The 18,694-nt window shown below is 44.5% G+C and overlaps 1 protein-coding gene across 1 annotated transcript in view; it reads right to left on the minus strand.

The window, feature by feature from the left end:
- mgat5 (alpha-1,6-mannosylglycoprotein 6-beta-N-acetylglucosaminyltransferase) overlaps nt 1-18,589 on the minus strand; it is a 70,218-nt gene extending 51,629 nt beyond the window's left edge. Inside the window, exons 1-3 of the mRNA XM_061067106.1 lie at nt 18,478-18,589; nt 5,641-6,123; nt 1,546-1,710 (exon numbers count right to left, since the gene is read on the minus strand). Of these exons, the coding sequence (XP_060923089.1) occupies nt 1,546-1,710; nt 5,641-5,881 (406 nt within the window). The 5' untranslated portion in view covers nt 5,882-6,123; nt 18,478-18,589. The remainder of the gene's footprint in view (nt 1-1,545; nt 1,711-5,640; nt 6,124-18,477) is intronic.
- Between the last annotated feature and the right edge of the window lie 105 nt (nt 18,590-18,694).

The following is an 18,694-nucleotide window of genomic DNA, read 5'->3' on the forward strand; positions in this document are numbered from 1 at the left end:
CAGGGCGCCTCAGCTTTATTGACATGTGTCACGGATTGAGGCACAACTGCCACAGAACAGAGGAGCTCAAGCCAAGACTGCCTCGACGACAGTGCATGTGATTGGTGTCCACAGTGGCTGGATTGAGAGCTGACATTTACTGAGATTATTGTACTAGAGGAAACCATTCTGTTGTTTCTGTCCGAGACCAATCTGAGTGAGAAGCACTTAATAGTACTGCTTCTACAGGTCTGACTAGACTTCCAGCCTGTCTGAGACACGTCTGTGACATGTTGGTGAGCCTGTTGAATCTGAAGAGGTAAATGACACATTGATTTATAAGGGCAACCAACAACTGCTGTGGTTTAGGAGGGAGAACAGCTCGTCAATCATGTATTTCGCTCCGATAACATGGCACACAGACAACTTGCCAAAGTCAAACAATCTCAAGCTGAATGATTGCTCTAGCATCCCGACGCTGCGCTGGGTGTTTGTGGAAGGAAAACATAGACATTTCATTTTCATGCCGCCTCACCCTTAGTATTCACAAATCTTTCACATACCTGAAAGGACTTTGAAAGGTGTGTAGGTAGAAGAGACACACACAAGACAAATAAGACACCTGCACACTGTGATCCTTCACTTGCTCAATAAAGAACAAGTAACACACTCACTCTGTCAAAGAGCTTCAGGTACTGTATGTAATCCTCATACTGCCTCATGTTGAAAGTCTAGGGCAGGCTCTGATGTTAATTGTCTTGATAATGATCAGTCACTTCCACACTCAGCTCATGTCCATTCATTAAGATAACTTCCTGTTATCCTGCTGGAGGTTTTAAAAGAGGAAAACCTGACAAAGGCAGCGTCAACCTTTGATAAGAGATGCCGCCACTGCAGCTTCCATGAGGATTAGATCCATTCAAAACGTGACTCGGCGCGACCCAATCGGCCTAATCCATCCCTGCATGCATTGCTTCCGAGCACAGACTCCACATTCCTCCTGCTAAACGCCGCGCACACGGCTGAGAGCAGGTCCCACCAGGAGCCCAGGAAAAACCAACACCTCACTCTCTCAACCGGGCTGAATTCATCATCCGAGTGCTGGCAGGAAAATCAATGAAAACTAATAAAACGGGTCATGCAGCGTGAACAGGGGCCTTATTTGAATTATGTCCAAGGATGCGGTCTACTCCTATAAAGTGCCTGCTGTGTACAGTGCAATACTGACGGACCGAAGTTGGTTTTATGCCTTTGGAATGTTTCTTGCTATGGGGAATATGAAATGGCTTCTCTTTTCTTTTTTCTTCTCCATTTTGTTGTTCTACAGCTGATAATTGGAAAGTCTGTTAATAATAATTGTTATTCATCCTCTGCCTTTGAAATGCAAATGTGTCCAAGAGCTACAAGACAGTACTCTTTTTTTTTTTTAGACCTTTTACAAACCAAAAAAACATAGCACACAAATTGGAAAAGAAAAAAAAGTGTAATGTCTCCTTTAAGGCAAATACTTTCCTTCTTTTATAACGTCAAAGGCAGACACAGCGAAATGAAAAAACCATTACATACCTGCCACGTTGACCTTCTCAGGGTTGGTGGCACTGGGAACGGCCGTGGTGGTTCCACTGGTCAGGTTTCCCGCTGTACTGTTGTAGATGTTCTCTACCTTGGACTCTAGCTTGCCCAGCCTCAGCATGATGTTATCCAGCAACACTGCGAGGGTTTTCTTCAAGTCTGCAAGAAGGAGAATGAGTCAAATCCATGGGGTAAAATATGAATAAGCTTTATTTCTCCACCAGTAACGAGAGAAATTTAACCATTTTAGCATCTGAAAATATGTGGTTTGAATTCCACTTTTTAAAAGCTCATTATGTCACTTTTCACTTGTATTTCAGGTGCTTAAATTTACACAAAAACCTCCCCGAAGCTGCCGAGGATACTTGTTGAAATACTGCCTGAACTTTATAGATTCTTCTCATTGATTCCAATCAACCATGATTAATTATTGGAAAGAGGAAGCGTCCAATTCTTTCCTGTAAATGATGCAGCTGCCTGGAGTGTGGGGGAAATTGCTCGGCTGCATTTCAATCTCCATCTCCCTCCGCGACAAGCCATTGGATTGCAGGCTTCCGGCTTGAGGCTTATTTAAATGTAAAATAGGAGCCGCAGAGTCTTTGGGAGTGACCTTGCTGTTTAATTTGGGTCTTTGCTTTTCTGTGGGCATCTTTCTGTGCAGGAGCATGTTTCTGCATAGGACACAGCTAATGGCAGAGTGGACATTCGTCTGACGCAGTAACCTGCAGCCACTACACTGACATTTAGAGAAATGTTAAGTTGTTTCGTGCTGCTGTACCTTCTACAGGCAGCATAACAATAATTATATTTGCGTCATATCTCTGCAGCCAGGAACTCCTCAAACCCACACGTTATCGTTTATGCACTGGCTTCTATCGTATGTGTTCAGAGCCGGACTCCGGGACCATCACGCTCGATTTCCTCAGATGACGATAATTGCAGCTTGTCTATCACATACGAGCGCCACATTTTCCCTCCCTGTGATGCATTTGACACGCCAGTTCTCATCACGTCAGAGAGATTGGCGAGGGCACCAACGGAGGCCTGGCACGGCGCACCAGCCCGATTCGTGTGAAGACAAATGCCAGAGCGTTTGTCTGATTTGGACGAGCTGAGTGCGCCGGGAGAAGCTGATAAACAGAAATCAGACCAGTGAGACCAAGGGGGACGCCAGACGGGAGCTCTTAGGCAGCGGGCGTGCCAAGCTATCGGAACAAACGGCACTGGGCAAGAAGAGTTGAGTCCAGATTGAACGCTCACCTCTAGGACATGGGCCTGCGTCCACTGAGCGGTTGAAACTTTGTCTTAAGGAGCGATAATGAAAACTTTTAGTTTGAGGCTCCACATTAGTGACGGATTTTTGAAATGTTGCTCAAAAACCCCAGAGCTGCTAAAAATACAAAATCCTTTGCTTCAACAAACCCTTAACAAAAGTGTGAGGGTGACAAGTTCAAGGTTTGTTTTTGCCGCAAAGTAATTATTCGATCTGATGCTTCTCTGCTTTTCTTACCCGCTGTGAGTCTGAAAACCGAATGTTCCCTTTTCCAATTATCAAATGTGATGTTTTGAGTCAGAGGCCTTCATTAGCCAGCGCATTCGGAAAGCATCCGTGGTGCTGGGAACAGTGCTCGCCCTCTTGTACACTGACACTGCTGCTGGGTAACCAGATGAGTAATAGCGAGCCCAGGGACACATTTCTGCTTGTCTCAATATTTCTTAACAAGGTGAGGCAGTTGCAAAACAAATCCAGCAGCAACCAACACCCTGAACTTCCCTTTGCTTTTAAGAATAGTGTCATGACATGGCATCGTTCATTAAGGCCAAGACGTGACAACACTGACATTCATCCCTATTGTTTATCGTCATCTGTAAGGCGGAGATCTCCAAATCCGATCATGGTGATATGACATAGAGGAGACTGAAGAAGTAAGAGCACGCAGTGACCTTCCACTGAGGATGACGCCAACAACATAAGCTCAGACAACCCCCGGCCATGGCTGCAGGGAGCTGGATTCCCCTGAGATCTTGGTAAACAGCAGAGAACTAGTGCAATCCAAACCAAATCCATAAAAGATGCTGAACAAGTGCTGTGACAGGAAGCAGTGTCAGGTGGCTTGTCACGCCCAGCCACGCGGATCAGTTTCAGGACGGGTGGAAAGGAAAAGGTTGTGTCCTCGCGTTTCCTCATGTGACCTCACAGAGGAGGAGGGAAGTGGTTTGACAGCATTGTTAAAGAAAGAAGAGTTCAAGTGGAGGGATGTTTTCTCCACGGGCACAGATCCAATAACTCATGGAATCTGATTAGTTACTTTCAGACGTGAACCAAAGTCCAGACAGTGTCTTGAAATCTTCTGGAGCAGCTGTATGTGAGAGTATTTCACTGTGCTTTGTTTTATCTCTTTGGGAAAGTGCTCTATAAGAAAAGTTAGCTATTGTTATAATGATTATTATAAGTGTTAAAAATAATTTTGACATTTTGCCCCTGAGTTAAAAAAAAAAGTCACCTGAAGAACATTTCAAAGAAATTAGATTTTCTAAAAGATGAAAAAAAGTGATAAGCTCAGGTTTTCAACAAAGTCAAATCCCAGAGCTATAACTGATGTTTTTAAAAATAAATAGACAAAGCTCAAAGCAAAAAAACGTTTTAAACATCGTAAATCATTTTCCGACGAACCTGTCTTCAACCACTCAACTCTTTAAGACAACATCCAAGTCGCCTGCTACTCAGACGAGATTTCATGCTTTTCAACAGGTTGCTTACATACAGTCCAAACAATAACACAACGCTCCAACTGGGCTCCAAACAGGCTTTCAGCAGATCCAATATTAAATTCACATGCATTAGCGCTTTATGGGTCATTTACGGGCAGCGACGGAAAACCCTGTTTCCTCCTAAACTCATTACAAATCGTATCAAGGCAAATCATCGGCCGAAGAGTGAACACAGGGAGCGCCGAGGATCCTGCTGCCTCCCCTATCTAAACAAGCGCATGAAATGGATTTTGATGTGATATTGGACTGCGGTCAGCAGGCTGTGCCGCAGCTCCAACAGCACGGTGAAAAATCAATCCATCATAAAAAACGCAGCAACACAAACCGGACGGGATGCTGTTCCCTGGAAACTTGGACTGACATCACAGGAAAGTCTCTGGACATGGGTTCGGACCATATTTACCCAAATTAATCGCCTGATTTACAGAAGGATAACTCGAACTATGCAGATATTTCTTTCCTCGCTTATCCTTTATTAATAATACCAGGCCATATTGAATTACACATGCCTAATTCCGTGATTTAATATGCCAGATGTCAAGGTTTGCTTTTCAATAAGCAGCTCAGGTTTTTGAGCTGCTTGACATTTTCCACGCTTGCATAAACCCAAACACACGCAGTTTAATGCTCCTGCAGAGGAACGCCCTGTAAACGTAAGCTCAAAACTCTATGCAAATACCGCACTGCTCTCTTCAAGTGCCCCCCCCACCCGGCTTCTTTTCTTTCCACATTCTCAGGGAGCTGATTTAATCTCCAGGAGCTTTACTGTATCCTGTTGTTTCTCTGGGTATTAGAGAACAATCAATTCCCATCTCAGGTTTCTAATGAAGCCTCCCATCGAGCCATACGGGTCTATTAATGGCATGAATAACTTATCGAAGGTTCTTCTGGACCTGTGCTATATCATTATTAAGCTCCAATGTCGCTGAATCATTGTTAGATCTCACTGACAGGTTTTTTTCGTGAAAGCGGTAGAACTATTCCATCTTAATTTAAAAAAGGAAGGGAGAGAGCAAAGAACAGCCCTACATCCCCACTCTGCTCTCTGTCCGTGGTCACATGATGATAAATGAAAGTATGGATCATGCAACAGCAATTAATACTTTACATTTACTATGATAACAGCAGGCTGAAGCTTAGTTTATGCTTGCTGATCAAAACCTGCAGGCTGAAGAATCTTAATAACTGATCCAGCAAGTCAAGCTGGAAAAACCTGCTTGAGGATACATCGTGAAAAACTTCCATACAATCAAGTCCGTCATGGAGCAATTGACTCTAAAGTCTGAGGGAGTTGGGTCACATGAGCCGGCTACTCACCATAAGCGGTCATGGTCCCGACATAGGGCCCGTCCATGACGCTCTGGTTCTCCTCAGCCAGAGCTTTGATGTAGCGCTTGCTGAGGTCCAGGATCTGCTGCCGCAGCACGGCGCTGTTCTCGTGGCTGGCTCGCTGCTGGATGGTGAAGTGCAGCAGCATCATGCCCCAGATGAACCCGAAGCTGACCAGGAAGAAGCCCAGCTTCTGGGAGGACAGCTTCCACAGAAAGGGTGTCGCCATGCTGGCTTCAGGGGGGCGGGGGTGTGGTGGCGGGGGGGGTAGATCGGGCCCGAGGGAAGGTGCGGAGGTCAGGGGTGGAGGATCACGGGGGCAAACGGGGCATGGTCCTGTCAGTTGGTGTATCCGCGGTGGTTTTTCAGGGGTGGACTGCGGCTGGTTGGCCTCACCAGCATGACTCCTCCCTCTGACCCATCGTCATCGCTCAGGAGAAACACGAGGGACCGAATCTGACCTGTCGCATCCTGCAGAGAGACAGAGAGAGACGGAGAAGAGAGGGATGGAAGAGGGATGAGTGGTTAGCTGGTTTGTCTGCTGAACAGATAAAGAGGGCGTGTCTTCTCCCCAACGCCAGTCCCACGTGCACGTTATGACAAATAAAAAATTGACAATCAGAGTGACTAAGCACCACCAGCTATTATTCCGTTGATTTTACCGATTTCTTCCAGCACAACATGACCTCTATGACCAGACTATTTCTCTAAGGTTAAACTGTGATTCAACAGGATTCATTTCAAAGCGTGATGATCATTAACCTCAAAGCCACGAGCTCATTTGAATTCTGTTGGCTAACGGGAGGCGTCAGAAAGCGAGTAGGGAACGGACCTCACGCACGTTACTTTAAGCAAAGCAGCTGGTTTATTACTGCAGTGGACCACACGGAACAGAGGGACACTGTGTCCCCACTGGAGGTCATCGTGTGTGAGAGGCGTGTGGACGAGACGGGAGAGGGCCGGCTCAGCAGTATTTTGTTAGATAATGTTCATTTTTTTAGACAGGAAAAGTAACTTAAAAGCTACGACACCGTGACACATCCAAATAAAGTCTTCTCTTTTAAACTGATAAATAAGTCATGTCGGTTCCGCTGCTATAGATTAAGTGTTTCTTGTGGCTTCTTGCTAAAAAACAAAATAATAAAAAACGCTTCTATTCTGGAAGCAGAAGCGACACAGAAGCAGCCTTGTCTCACTCAGGATGTGGGACGTCTATGATTGATGCTGCCGTGTGGAATTTATGCAAGAGAGTTTATAGTTCCCTGAGAATATAAACATTTTGAAAGTCGACAATCCATCTTCCGACAAGCAGGAACGCAAATTGAATTTTAAATATGCTCGCTCTGTTCTTTTTTTTACCCGACTTTTTCACATTTTCAACAGCCCATCCACAATGAATGAAGGGTTAAAAATCACCAATCATCTTCAGTACTAATTAATCTATCAATCAATTTGTCTAAAGTAGGGCGACCTACTGGAGGTATCATACAATATCAATCTTTCTGTCCCTTTGTCGCTGTCTTGTTTGATACTTGGTGTTAGTTCATTTTACATTTGGGTCTAAGGTGTCATATGGTTTCTAGAGCTTTCTCCCTTAAGGCTTTGTCGGTAATCCAAGTGAAAGTGAGGTAACAGCTCTATTCTCTGACTCATGTCTGTGGCTTTCAGGTTGTAATCGCAGAGCCGGGACTTTGTGGACCCACAGGTTTCCTGTAAATAAGAAGCCGTCTGAAGTCTCCGATTAAACTGACCTGGTTTGTTGAATGTTGGGCAAACTTCAGTTAGATTCCTGAGGGATTACTTTAGTTTATGATGCCAATTTCTGTTGTTTTTAAATCGCTTAACTGTCTGGTCAGGGGTGGTTGCCTCCCTGTTTTGCTGGTGTCACATGGCCAGGGTTTGGACCTTGTCTCACATTGATTTAAACATAACCTGACATTAGGTTTTACCTGCTTATAGCCACTATAATCTTTATTGTCTCCCTTTGAGTCCTACCAACAGTACCAGGGTTGCAGTGGTGGCTACGCCTGAAGAAGGTGTTTGCATTCTGTCTCTTGCGGTGAGAGATTGAGCTATTCTTAATGTCACGAAGCCTCAAATACTTAATCATATCCTGTTACTGACACGCTGTTCTGCTGCTGCCTCACTGTTTGAGTTTCACATTGTCTCAACACAATCATTAAAGCTGCTTTAACAACGTGTTGCTTGTAGCGCACAACGAATTACACATTTGCCCGTAAATTACCTGTCAGCCTGCCATGGACTGGTTGGTCCTGGCAGTTACATATTATTTTTTTCACTTGTCATATTCTCTAACTTTTGTGCTGTTGGAAATCAAGGCATTGAGGATTTTGAAAATAAAAACCTAGGTTGTTTGTTAGTTCTTGAGAATATGGGGACACACTCAAACCTCTTTCTTCTGTAAAGCCTGCTTGTTCTCATTGTGAAAACTTCTCTGTGTTGTAACAGTAATTAAAGGGATGACTTGGATTATTTGAAGTGTACACTGAGCCAGCCACAGTGTAGGAAGCAAAGCAATGTATAAATCATTTGTCAAAAACAATTATTTCAGTATCTGAGAACTATATCCATATAAGCTTGAAATATTGTATTTTATACTGTCTTGTGAGTTTAGCTTAAAATAATAACTAAGCCTCAAGAAAAGAAATAATTCATGTGAAGTGATAATTTTAAGTAAAGACTACTTATTAACCTCAAACATACTGACTGCACATAAAGTTATATGTTAATACAACTTAACCTGCCTATGTAAAAGCTTTAGGGCAACACATTTCCACATGGATTCCTTGTCAACAAATTTGAGATAAAAGCAAAAATCTTATTCAACAAATATCACATTTTCCAGACATTATACTCCTCCCCTTTCTCCACAGTTTGAAAAACCCCAGCAGGCTAATTAATGTAGACATTAAACTGTAAAACGCTATTTCCATGCTTGCTATCTTTATTGCTGATTGAACACAACCACGCTGGTATCAACAGATTTCACCCAAACCATCAAACCTTTGCCCATAATGCAAAACGAGAGAAAGCCCTGCAGCACTTGTGGGGCTGTTAAATACTTCCTCAGGTCATTACTGACCTCAAAGCAATATATATACACAACTAAATAATTTCCCCAGGCTTTGGGCAGAGAGCAACAAAAAAAGGAAATTTCCAGCACGCAATCAAGCCAGAAGAAAATAGATGTTAGATGTTCTCTCATCTGCATTCAACTGCTGTGGTGGTAAATGAGGCTAAGTGCGGGGAGGGGATGTATTTTTGCAGCCTTGCATTTCAACTGCGTCTTTCTTATGCTCTTTCAACCAGTTTTCAACTAGTTTGGGACCACGGCCGCCGCAACAGATGCAAAATCATCTTTATCCGTCTTTTCCTTAGACTAATATTATTGTGTCTGAAGCATTGCAGAGGTGGGTTCTATCAGCGCTGAACTGGCAGCAGAAAATCAGCAGCACCTTCCCCAAGAAACACAAAAGGCAGCAACACAAAGGACTCTTTTCACCTTATATCCATCAGCCTCAGAAATAGGTCAGAGACAGCTGCGAGCCCGCTTCCGACAGGGCTGGAATCTCACAGCAGGTTATGACACACCATAACCGTTCATTCATTCCAGACAAAGGCTCGTGTTTGTCCTCTGTGTGGTCAGGGATCTTTGTAAACATTTCAACAAAGCAGGGAAATATACTGCGAAATCTATAGGGAAGGAAAAATGCAAATCCCCAAAATCAACTCTTATTTTATATGTGTGGAGGAAAAAAGAAGATTTTCTGTATCTCTGCAGCGCACTGTGAATTCACGAGACAAGCCCTTGGCAGTGGCACTGTGCAATCTGCAGCGCTGATAACATCGGATGTCTCTCATTGCCTGGGACTCGGTTGGAGGAGGGCAGCGAAAGGCTGGCAGAGCTCACTGGTTCGGGGGCGCCGACAAGGGTGGGAGGCTCCGGGGCTGTTTATCAGAGGGGAACGCTGCTCAGACTAACCCCCCCGGTGCATCCACGGAAGAATCCCGAGCCAAAACCTACACGGAACACTGACTCAACCGTTTCTGAAGACACACATTCTCAAATCAGAGCTGCCTCTCTCGTCTGCCTCTTATTTATTGTGCCTATCGGTCGTATTTAAGACACAAACTGATCCCGCGACATCCCTCTTTATGTAAAGAAGCTTTCCAATCACGCTATGGTCTATAATCTGCACATATAGAGACAATACACACGCAGCAGCGCATACATCTCCTCTCAGCTACCTCCTTTCTAATTCAGGATCTTAATTTGTCTGGCAGGGCGCCCTCTGGCTCTCGGCAGCAGCGGCCCGGTGAAACTCGGTGTGTTGACAGCCAGCTAAGGTTGCAGAATATATGATCCTGTGCAACTTGAGATGATAACGTAACAACCTGCTGAATGATTTTTTCATTGCTGGAAGGAGTAGCACATAAAAACCCTGCCGGTTCAAGAGGCGGTGGAGACAGAAACAATTGAATCATTCAAGCCTGGGAGAAACTGCTGTCCTCCCAAATCTGCTACAAAGGAGTTCTTCCTGTCGGGGGACAGCCCGGCTGAAATTTCAGCTTGAAAACTGCATTCGTCTCTCGGCTTATGGTGTCGAACACTCGGCAGCACCGATAAGCAGAGGCAGACATGAAACCAGGAGGGTCTGCGCCAACTGCCTGACAAGGAAATGAAAATGTTTTTGAAAGATGGACGTGATAACTGTGACTGTGCAGTTTTTTTATCTCCCAAAAAAAAGAAAGTGATGCTTATTTTCTACGTGATGCTTCAATTTCCATCCTGAAATGACAGATTTGGCTTTAATAAGTTTCCTTCCAGTTTCACAGATTCCTCGTTTCACACCTTGCACTGGTGACCTTCACAGGAGAAAAGCTTTTACCAGGATGGAGAGGAAATCTGAAGCTAAATTAAAAAACTAACAGATCTAAATAAGGTGCAAATGTAAAAAGCAAAATAACACACCTAAGTCTGGTGCAGCTAATTGCTTCTCTGTAGTCGCACAAGGAAGTCAAATGGACACCATCTGCTTTTAATCAAGGTGTTGGTAGGAAATGTTAAATACATATGGAACTGGAAGGTCCAGCAGATGGGTGGTCATTTTTCTGTCGAGAAGGCACAAATTCAAAGGAAAAAATGTACCAACCAGGGGCTTACAGCACATCGACATCTGCGTTTTCCATGTTTCAAACACCTCTTTTTCATCCTGAGAGATTTGTATTCGTACAGTTTCACGTCCGTCACGTTCTAGAAACGTCATCAACACTCACCAGCTGTGAATTGTGCTGACATTTACCTCACATGGGCATTTTACGAGGTGGCTGTCAGTTCTGCTTTCACAGAAAGCCGCTCTGGAGTTCACAGCATGTCTGAGAACAGTTTCATAGAAGATAGATACTAGGAACCTAAAACAAAAGATTACATTTTGTGTCTGAGAATTCCCTGTAAAGTCTATTTCTAATTTCCGAGGATTTAGCATTACCATAACTGAGTGGAGCCTTGTTTCTCCCGTTTCCATCTTTAAAAAACACCTTTTCAGATTAACAAATACCTACAGGATTACTCCGGGCAATAGCAATATCCATGTTTGCAGTGAATTGCTATCTGTCTTATCTTTCAGCAATCACGGGTCCTTGGTTCAATGTCCCCGCAGATAAAACTGGTTTATGGTAAAGTCGCAGGGATTCCGAGCAAACAATGATATTGCATCACTGTCAAATTAATCATCTACGGCTTTAATATCTTTTCAGCACAGTCCTAATCACACAGCCTTTGACCTTGTTCTGTCATATGCTGAATTGTTAAGACCAGGCCAGATGGCTGAGTGAGGTAAGGGCTCTGTCCATTTCCTCTGCATCTGTGATTGAAGCTGAAAATATCTCTGTAAGTGTAGTTTAGCGGCAAATTCCATAAAGGTGAAGCTGGACACGGGAAGGTCTATTTATTCCGACGCGATAGTCAAGGTCTAAAAGAGAAAGCGGTCTACTGAACTAAAATTAAATACGCTGAGAGCTTGTATAACCAAAGAAAGGAGTGAATAAGCTCTAAATGTAGCCTCGCCCATCAATTATGGATCCCCTTTGAAAAAGTATCCACTCTTCTCCTGAATATAGAAATGCTTTCATATAGCTTGAATTCTCAGGTAAGGGGAGAGCTTTCTTTTGGTGGTTGCCAGCAGTCTTCTTTTTTAAAAGCTTGTGAAGGATATCATTATATCCGTTGATCAATGAAAATGACTGTTTCATACACCCTGGTAGAAATCAGATGCCCTTGTGAATCCACAACTTGAATCAGAGTCATCACGACTCTGAGTTGTTTTGAGTATCGAAGTGACATTGTGATATTTGTCTGTCTCACCCACGAGTCCATTGCAAACAGGAATATTGTGTATTCTCATATTGTGCGAACGAAAGCCTGTTGTGACCTCTGAACGTGCTTGTGAGTTTGCAAAACCCATCTCTGGCATTTGTAAAGTAAACATGAGTAGCTGAGCATATTTGTCCAGCTAATTAATCTGGAAAAACAGGTACTAAGGCAACTTTCACCTCTGTTATCTCGCTATCATCCACACCCTAGCTCCTGTGAGGTTAATGACACATACAGACGCAGGGTGAGGTATCGACAGCCGTTAACAGCTTGACTCAGGGACCCCTACGACCCACCGGTTAGCAAGGAGGTTTGTGTTTAACATCACGGCTTTAAAGACAGGACGACACAAACAAACAGTTATCCTGAATGAATTGACCCTGAGAGGATGTACTAAAAAGAGAGAAGGCCCTCGATAGGGAAGAGGTTCCTTTCAGTCACATTCTGTATTTGTGCTGAAATTTTAATTGACAAAGAAAAATCCCTTTCACTGATGCCATGACAACGTTCCTCTTACCCAGACACTCAGGTTTTCATATTATCTTCAAATACTGTTTCAAAACCAAATCCAGGAGAGAGAAATCCCTCATTGCCAATCAGTCCTCTCCCGGAATGTAACAGGAATATGCACACACGTGGCCCAGACCACATTCGGTGTTATCTGATCGGAGTGCGTTCACACACCATTGTTTAGCTCTGTCCACTTCTTATCAAATCACAAAAGCCACATGTTAACACAAGGTGTGTACGGGGGCCTAAGTCTGTTCTTGATTGCCTGTTGCGTGGCGAAAGGAGACGTGATGCTGATAATGTGTCCCCGCTCCCATGGAGACGGTGTGACCCTGCATCTTAATGGGCTTCTTCATATAAGCCCCGCCTCTTAATTATTCATTAGGCCCTCCAGAGAAACAAGCCCTGCAGCGGTTTGACCACCTTACCTGTGTGAATCCGGCTTGTTACCAGATATGATCAGCTAACGCACCGGTGTGAGACACACAACCATGCAGACAGGTTTGTCTAATATGTTAAGCACACGGATCTATGTTAATTTGCTCTTTGGGGAGCCACTGGTGGCTTAAATAGAACCAATTTCACAGTTTAGGCACATAAACGTTCACATATTCCCATGGATTTATGAAGAGAATAACATAAAATAAGGTTTCCTGTAACTTTTTTAATCCATTGAAATTCAATAAAAACACCATATGTGATTAACTACTGCTGTCGGTGCTGGGGAGGGTAAGCGTGCCACAAAACAAGTCAGCCGGACTTTAGCGGAGGAATGAGAGTTAAACACTGCTCATTCACTTTGAATAGTGCAACGTCATGCGTGTGAGTCTAGTGTTACACACCACGACAGGATGTTAAACCCTTAGTGCCATGAACACAATCACACAATCACTTCCAAGACCCCCAAGAAAACGATATAATCTAATCTCTCCTTTTTCTTAATACAGTTTTTTGGGGGAAGGATGAGAAGAGACTGATTTGAGTCTCAAAAGTAAACAACATAATTTTTGATTTCGACGAGTTGAGTGGTCGTGAGCAGGAAGTTGGAGTTGCTCTCATTCATGGGCTCTCTCTGCCTCTTCATGTTCCACTCGGGAGCCTCTGCTGAGTCACACTTAATACAGGGATTTTGATGCACATTCATATTTTGATGCTTTGCGGAAACGTATAGTTGATATGGGTGCAACCTGCCTTTCCTGTTTTGATATATTAATAATAATCGGGAAACAAATCTTTGCAACACCACTGGCTTGTACTCCAGGCGCCCCACTGTATATCAAATATAATATAATGCATATGGATCTGCACACATCCATTTATCTGAGTGGTTTCCTATTCACTACCTCTCTGTGTTCCTGAACTTACTGTCAACCAAGATGAAAGTTGTACCAAGTCGTTTCCTGCTGCATCCTCTTTTCACTCTGACAAATGTGAGATCAGAACATGTGAATCAATGTGTGTGATGAAACAATCTCCTGTTTGTGTGCACGTGCTCTCGTGTTGCACAGTTCGCTCTCACAGGCTCTACCTGCTTGCTGCAAATTGCATGCCCCAGCCTACAAGGTTGGTAAAATCTTTATGGATGTTTTCGCGGCCCATAAACCCTGCAGGATTTCCCCCATTGCTGCCATCGGAGAAATCCATTTGATCCATTACAAATCAGCTGTGGGGCAAATTAGACTATTGTGTGCCGCCACGGTCTAGGTGATTAATGAAAAGCACTGCTCCTTTTTAATTATCCTCCAATCCTTGTTTGTACTGAGCCATAACAATGACTTAACTTTGTTTTTCTTTTCAAAGAAGCCCCGTGTTAACCCAAAGTACCGGGAAAGCAAAGGCCAGGACAGATAAAAAAAAAGCTGTCTTTAAAACTTTACAAAATGGGAAACTATCATTTCTGGTGGATGCACATGACCGATACTGCACTGACTTCACAGGATCTGCTCTAACCCCCCCCCCCCATTGTTCTCTCAGTGAGACTTCCTTCTGTCCGTTGCACCAACAAATACAACTCAAGATCTTTGCATTGCATAGAACTTTTGATGAATTATGTCAAATATACACTTCTATAAAACAAACACCTTGTACAGTTACTAGTTCAACTACGTGCCATGAGACCAGACAGAGAAGAATCTGAACCATGACCAATGAGATGCTGGGGGGGGAAATGTCACCACTACAAGCTTTGTTGTTACAATAACACAAGTTGGTCTCATTACAAAATGCTGAGCAACCCTGAGTGAAATGAAAGTGCCGAAGCACAGCACTAAAAATCGAAATCCTCTTCATGCAAAATCAAGCAAAAATATTTTCAGCTACCGCAGCTATATTCTACAGATTAAACGCAATTGCGATGTTATGCAATGAGATGCAGACATTCCCTCTGATATCACCGAGCCTGTGAGAGCTTTCACTGACTACACGTAAATCCCCAGCCCTCTGCACCGCACGTCGAACTCATAACACTCTCCCTCATATTAGACTAATCCTAATTCTGGTCTTCAACTCTTAATGCAGGTCCAAATCCTCTAAAACCCTTTAAAGGCGTCAGGAGTGGCAAAGTGTCCTCATTCCTTTTAAAAAAAAAAAATCTTTGTGACATATAACATAACAACTCCAGCAAGACAAACTCCATGAACATGTTCATTATAAGCTCAAAGTTTAAACACAGTTGTTGCTCCGACACTAATGGTTATGACTCAGCCTAATTACTGACAGTGACAGTGGTTTACACATGCTGGTATAGCTGACAAATGTTTCTGTAACCACAGTTATACAAGAGTTGCTGCTCTGACGAGGAAACAGTGTGAGAAGACGTTTCCTTATGACAGAGTATCGGCTGAATATTGGCAAATAATCACTTTGAGAATAAGGTCGTAAAACTGAGAAGGAAGCCATAATATTAAGAGGATTAAGTTGTAATTAAATGAGAGCAAAAAGTCACGAAGCAATATATTTTAGTTATCTACTGATATTCTCTCTCTAGAATGACACGTAGCCTAAATAAAGACTTTATTCCCGTATTATTATGACCTTTAAGTGGCCCTTGTACTCTGTCGTAACATACGCTGTATATCCCTAATCTTCTCCGTATTATTGCCATTACTTGTTCCTTTTAAGCATTGGCCTGGATGTGAAAACAGTGTCTCAAGAGGCTTTACTGGGCTTTTTGTGACTCTCCCGACCGAGGACCAGGTCTCCCTCTGCAGCTCCAATGTACAGCTACGGATAACTGAGCTCTTTACAGCTCCGGTGCTCCAAACAGTGGAGCGACTGTACGGGGCGAATCATGTGTGCTGCCTGCTGGGAAAGAGGCTCTTCAGTGTGGAGGGGTGGAGTGGAGCTCCTCACTAACGCCCCCCCCCCCTAAAAACGCTGACTGAACACATCAGTCGGACCTCATGTATACTTTGTACGGACCCTGACAATAAATAACACTAGATAATAGGTCACTTCTTGGGATCGCGGACATTGGAGATCAGTAACCAGATCGACTACACAACTAAGAAAAGGTGTGTGTGTGTGTGTGTGGGTGGGTATGTGTGTGTGTGTGTGTGTGTGTGTGTCTGCGAGAACAGGAGCCCTTTAATCACAGAAAGGCCACGTGTTCCACTTCCCTGCATTGCATCCATCACCACAGCCCAGTTCTCCCCGACCCCTCCATCTTCCATCCCTCCTTCCTCATCCCTCCAACGCCTCCGCTGGCTCGCCATCCGAGCCCACCAACACAACCCCCTCCCTCCCTCACCAACACACACATGCACACACACCCTCCAACGATTTCTTGCTAGTGAAGCATGCCACCGAGGCAAAGCTCCTTTTGCTCAGGATTTATAATCCCAAGGGCTCCGGCAAAAAGGCGACTGAAAGAACTCTTTATAAAGCCAGGGGCAGTCGGCGGCTCACCTCTCGATGGCCACTACACTCACAGTGGAGAATGATAAACGGAAAGGAGAGAATTTCTTTTTTACCGGGTCACGCTATATAAGATAAGGTTTACTTTAATGTACAAAATTACACCTAATAGACAAAGATGTTTTGGCTTTGTCCCTGAAGAAAGAACAAACAATCCCATTTGAAGCCGTCACGATCATAACACAAGATAAATCACATCGGCATGTCTAAACCTGAAGAGCCTGCTAATGTCACCGACTGGAAATTACCGGAGCGCTTTTCCAATGAACCAATCTTATCCTGACTCATTTCACATATTTTGAATTTAACTCTTCCTCTGCGAGTTCTGCAAACAGAGATCCGGTTCAGTGTCGAGCCGACTGAGCAGAGCCCACAGGGAGGTAACACTCTCAAATACATAAATGTTATTTGCAACGTGGGAGTTATAAACTGTGCTATTAATTGCACTTAAAGATTTTAGTGTTCAGTCAGATCACTCGCTGCCACGTTGGAATGAATCTCAGATACTGTTATGGTTCCTAAATGAGGTTCAGCTCGCGCCGTGTTCGATGATTTCATAACTGGCGTTTGTTTTCCTGACATCTGAGGCCGTTCTGAAAAATGCTTTTCTTCATATTCTCTGCCAGAGCACGGGGCTGGTACTGGTTTTCTATCACGTCCAGCTGTTGCTGTTCAGAGGGAGATAGCAGAACAAGGTCATCGGCATAAAATGGAGACTTGACCTCTTTATCTGAGGAGGGAGCAGCACGCTGAACCAACATCCACTTAATTTACCTGAGATGATGTTGGACCTGACAAACACCTTCTCTCTTGAAACTTGAAACCGGTTTTTAAAACGCTCCTTAAGTCCATAGAACAAATTGTTTTGATTTGTGAATGTTAATACAAGGGTGTGTATGTGGTCATGGTGCAGTGTTCTGAGTGGAAGCCAAACAAGACAGGTTCATTCAGGAACTCTAATGTTGCTTTATTTAGAATAGTGCAGAGCAATGTATGTAATAACTGTGTGGTAGTGATAAAAACGTTTTGCTTTTTGAATCAAGCTTTCACTTTTGATTAGTAACTGCCTTGTTTTCTATTTGTTTCAATGGGTCACGCCTGATGTGGTAAAACGAGTAAGACTGGAAAAAACCCAGGGTTGTTGCCTTGTGGGTGTGATAGATCCCTGCACATGATATTTCCTCATGCATCATCTTTTTCACCATCACATCCTGGAGCCCAGTGACCGAGCACATGATTTTTGACCCCATGTTTCTGTCAGGCATCTGTAATAACCAGGCTTGCACTCAGCTCAGGGGCTTCCAGAGGAGACACCGGTGGCCTGCGGGGTTTTTAAATCAAACCCCCAAAACGCAGCAGCAATCACAAACACGTCTCCTCCGGTCCAACCATAGACTGGGTCCAACATGCCAGTGGCTGGTTCTCCTGCGTTATAGAGCGGCTGGGAAGGGAAACCCACCCCGGGGACAGAGCATCTCAGCCCGGGTAGAAGAGGAGGAAGGTCGCCTGTCAGTGATTGACAACCAGCACCTTCCCTCCTTGTGTAGATAGACGTATGTATACATTAGCACACGCAGCTAAAGGGAAGCTACATCATGTGGAGCTAATGTAAACAGGTACATCGGTGGTGATGCTACATTAGCTCCTGATGGAAGTGTCACTTGTTGTGAGTGCTAGCTAAACCTGCCCGGTGGAAACAATAGGACCCCCTGTTCGCCCCCCATGCCCCCTCGAATGGCCGGGAGGGAGAGCCAGGCTAGCGTTAGCATGTGACCGGTTCCGTTATTACTGGTTCACAGCCCCCTGCGTTAGCTTCGTTAGCTTCCCTCCTCCGGGGGCTCCGCGGGCTCCGGGGCTCGCTCCCCCGACAACACAAGCACCTACCGCCGCAATGACAAGTCGCCCACTCCCGGAGAACCACACCAGACACCCGGGGCTGGACCTCCTCCACCTCCTCTTCCACCTCCTCCTCCTCCAGCGTGTTCCCACTCCTCCGCGGGGCTTACCTCGTCTTTATCGGCGTGTCCCGGCGACTCTCGGTGCGGCTCCGCAGCGGGGACAGGAGGTCGGATCTCGGGGAAGGAGCAGACTGCGGAGGAGAAGAGGCTCCGTCCTCTGAAAAGCCTCAGTACGTTCTGCCCACCGGAGATTAGGAACCGTCCGCCTGTTACCGCCCCTCTGCGCTTTTTACATTCCCTCACTTCGACTTCAATTCAGCTTTTA

Source organism: Limanda limanda, chromosome 23 (genome assembly GCF_963576545.1).
Source record: "Limanda limanda chromosome 23, fLimLim1.1, whole genome shotgun sequence".
Taxonomy (NCBI): domain Eukaryota; kingdom Metazoa; phylum Chordata; class Actinopteri; order Pleuronectiformes; family Pleuronectidae; genus Limanda; species Limanda limanda.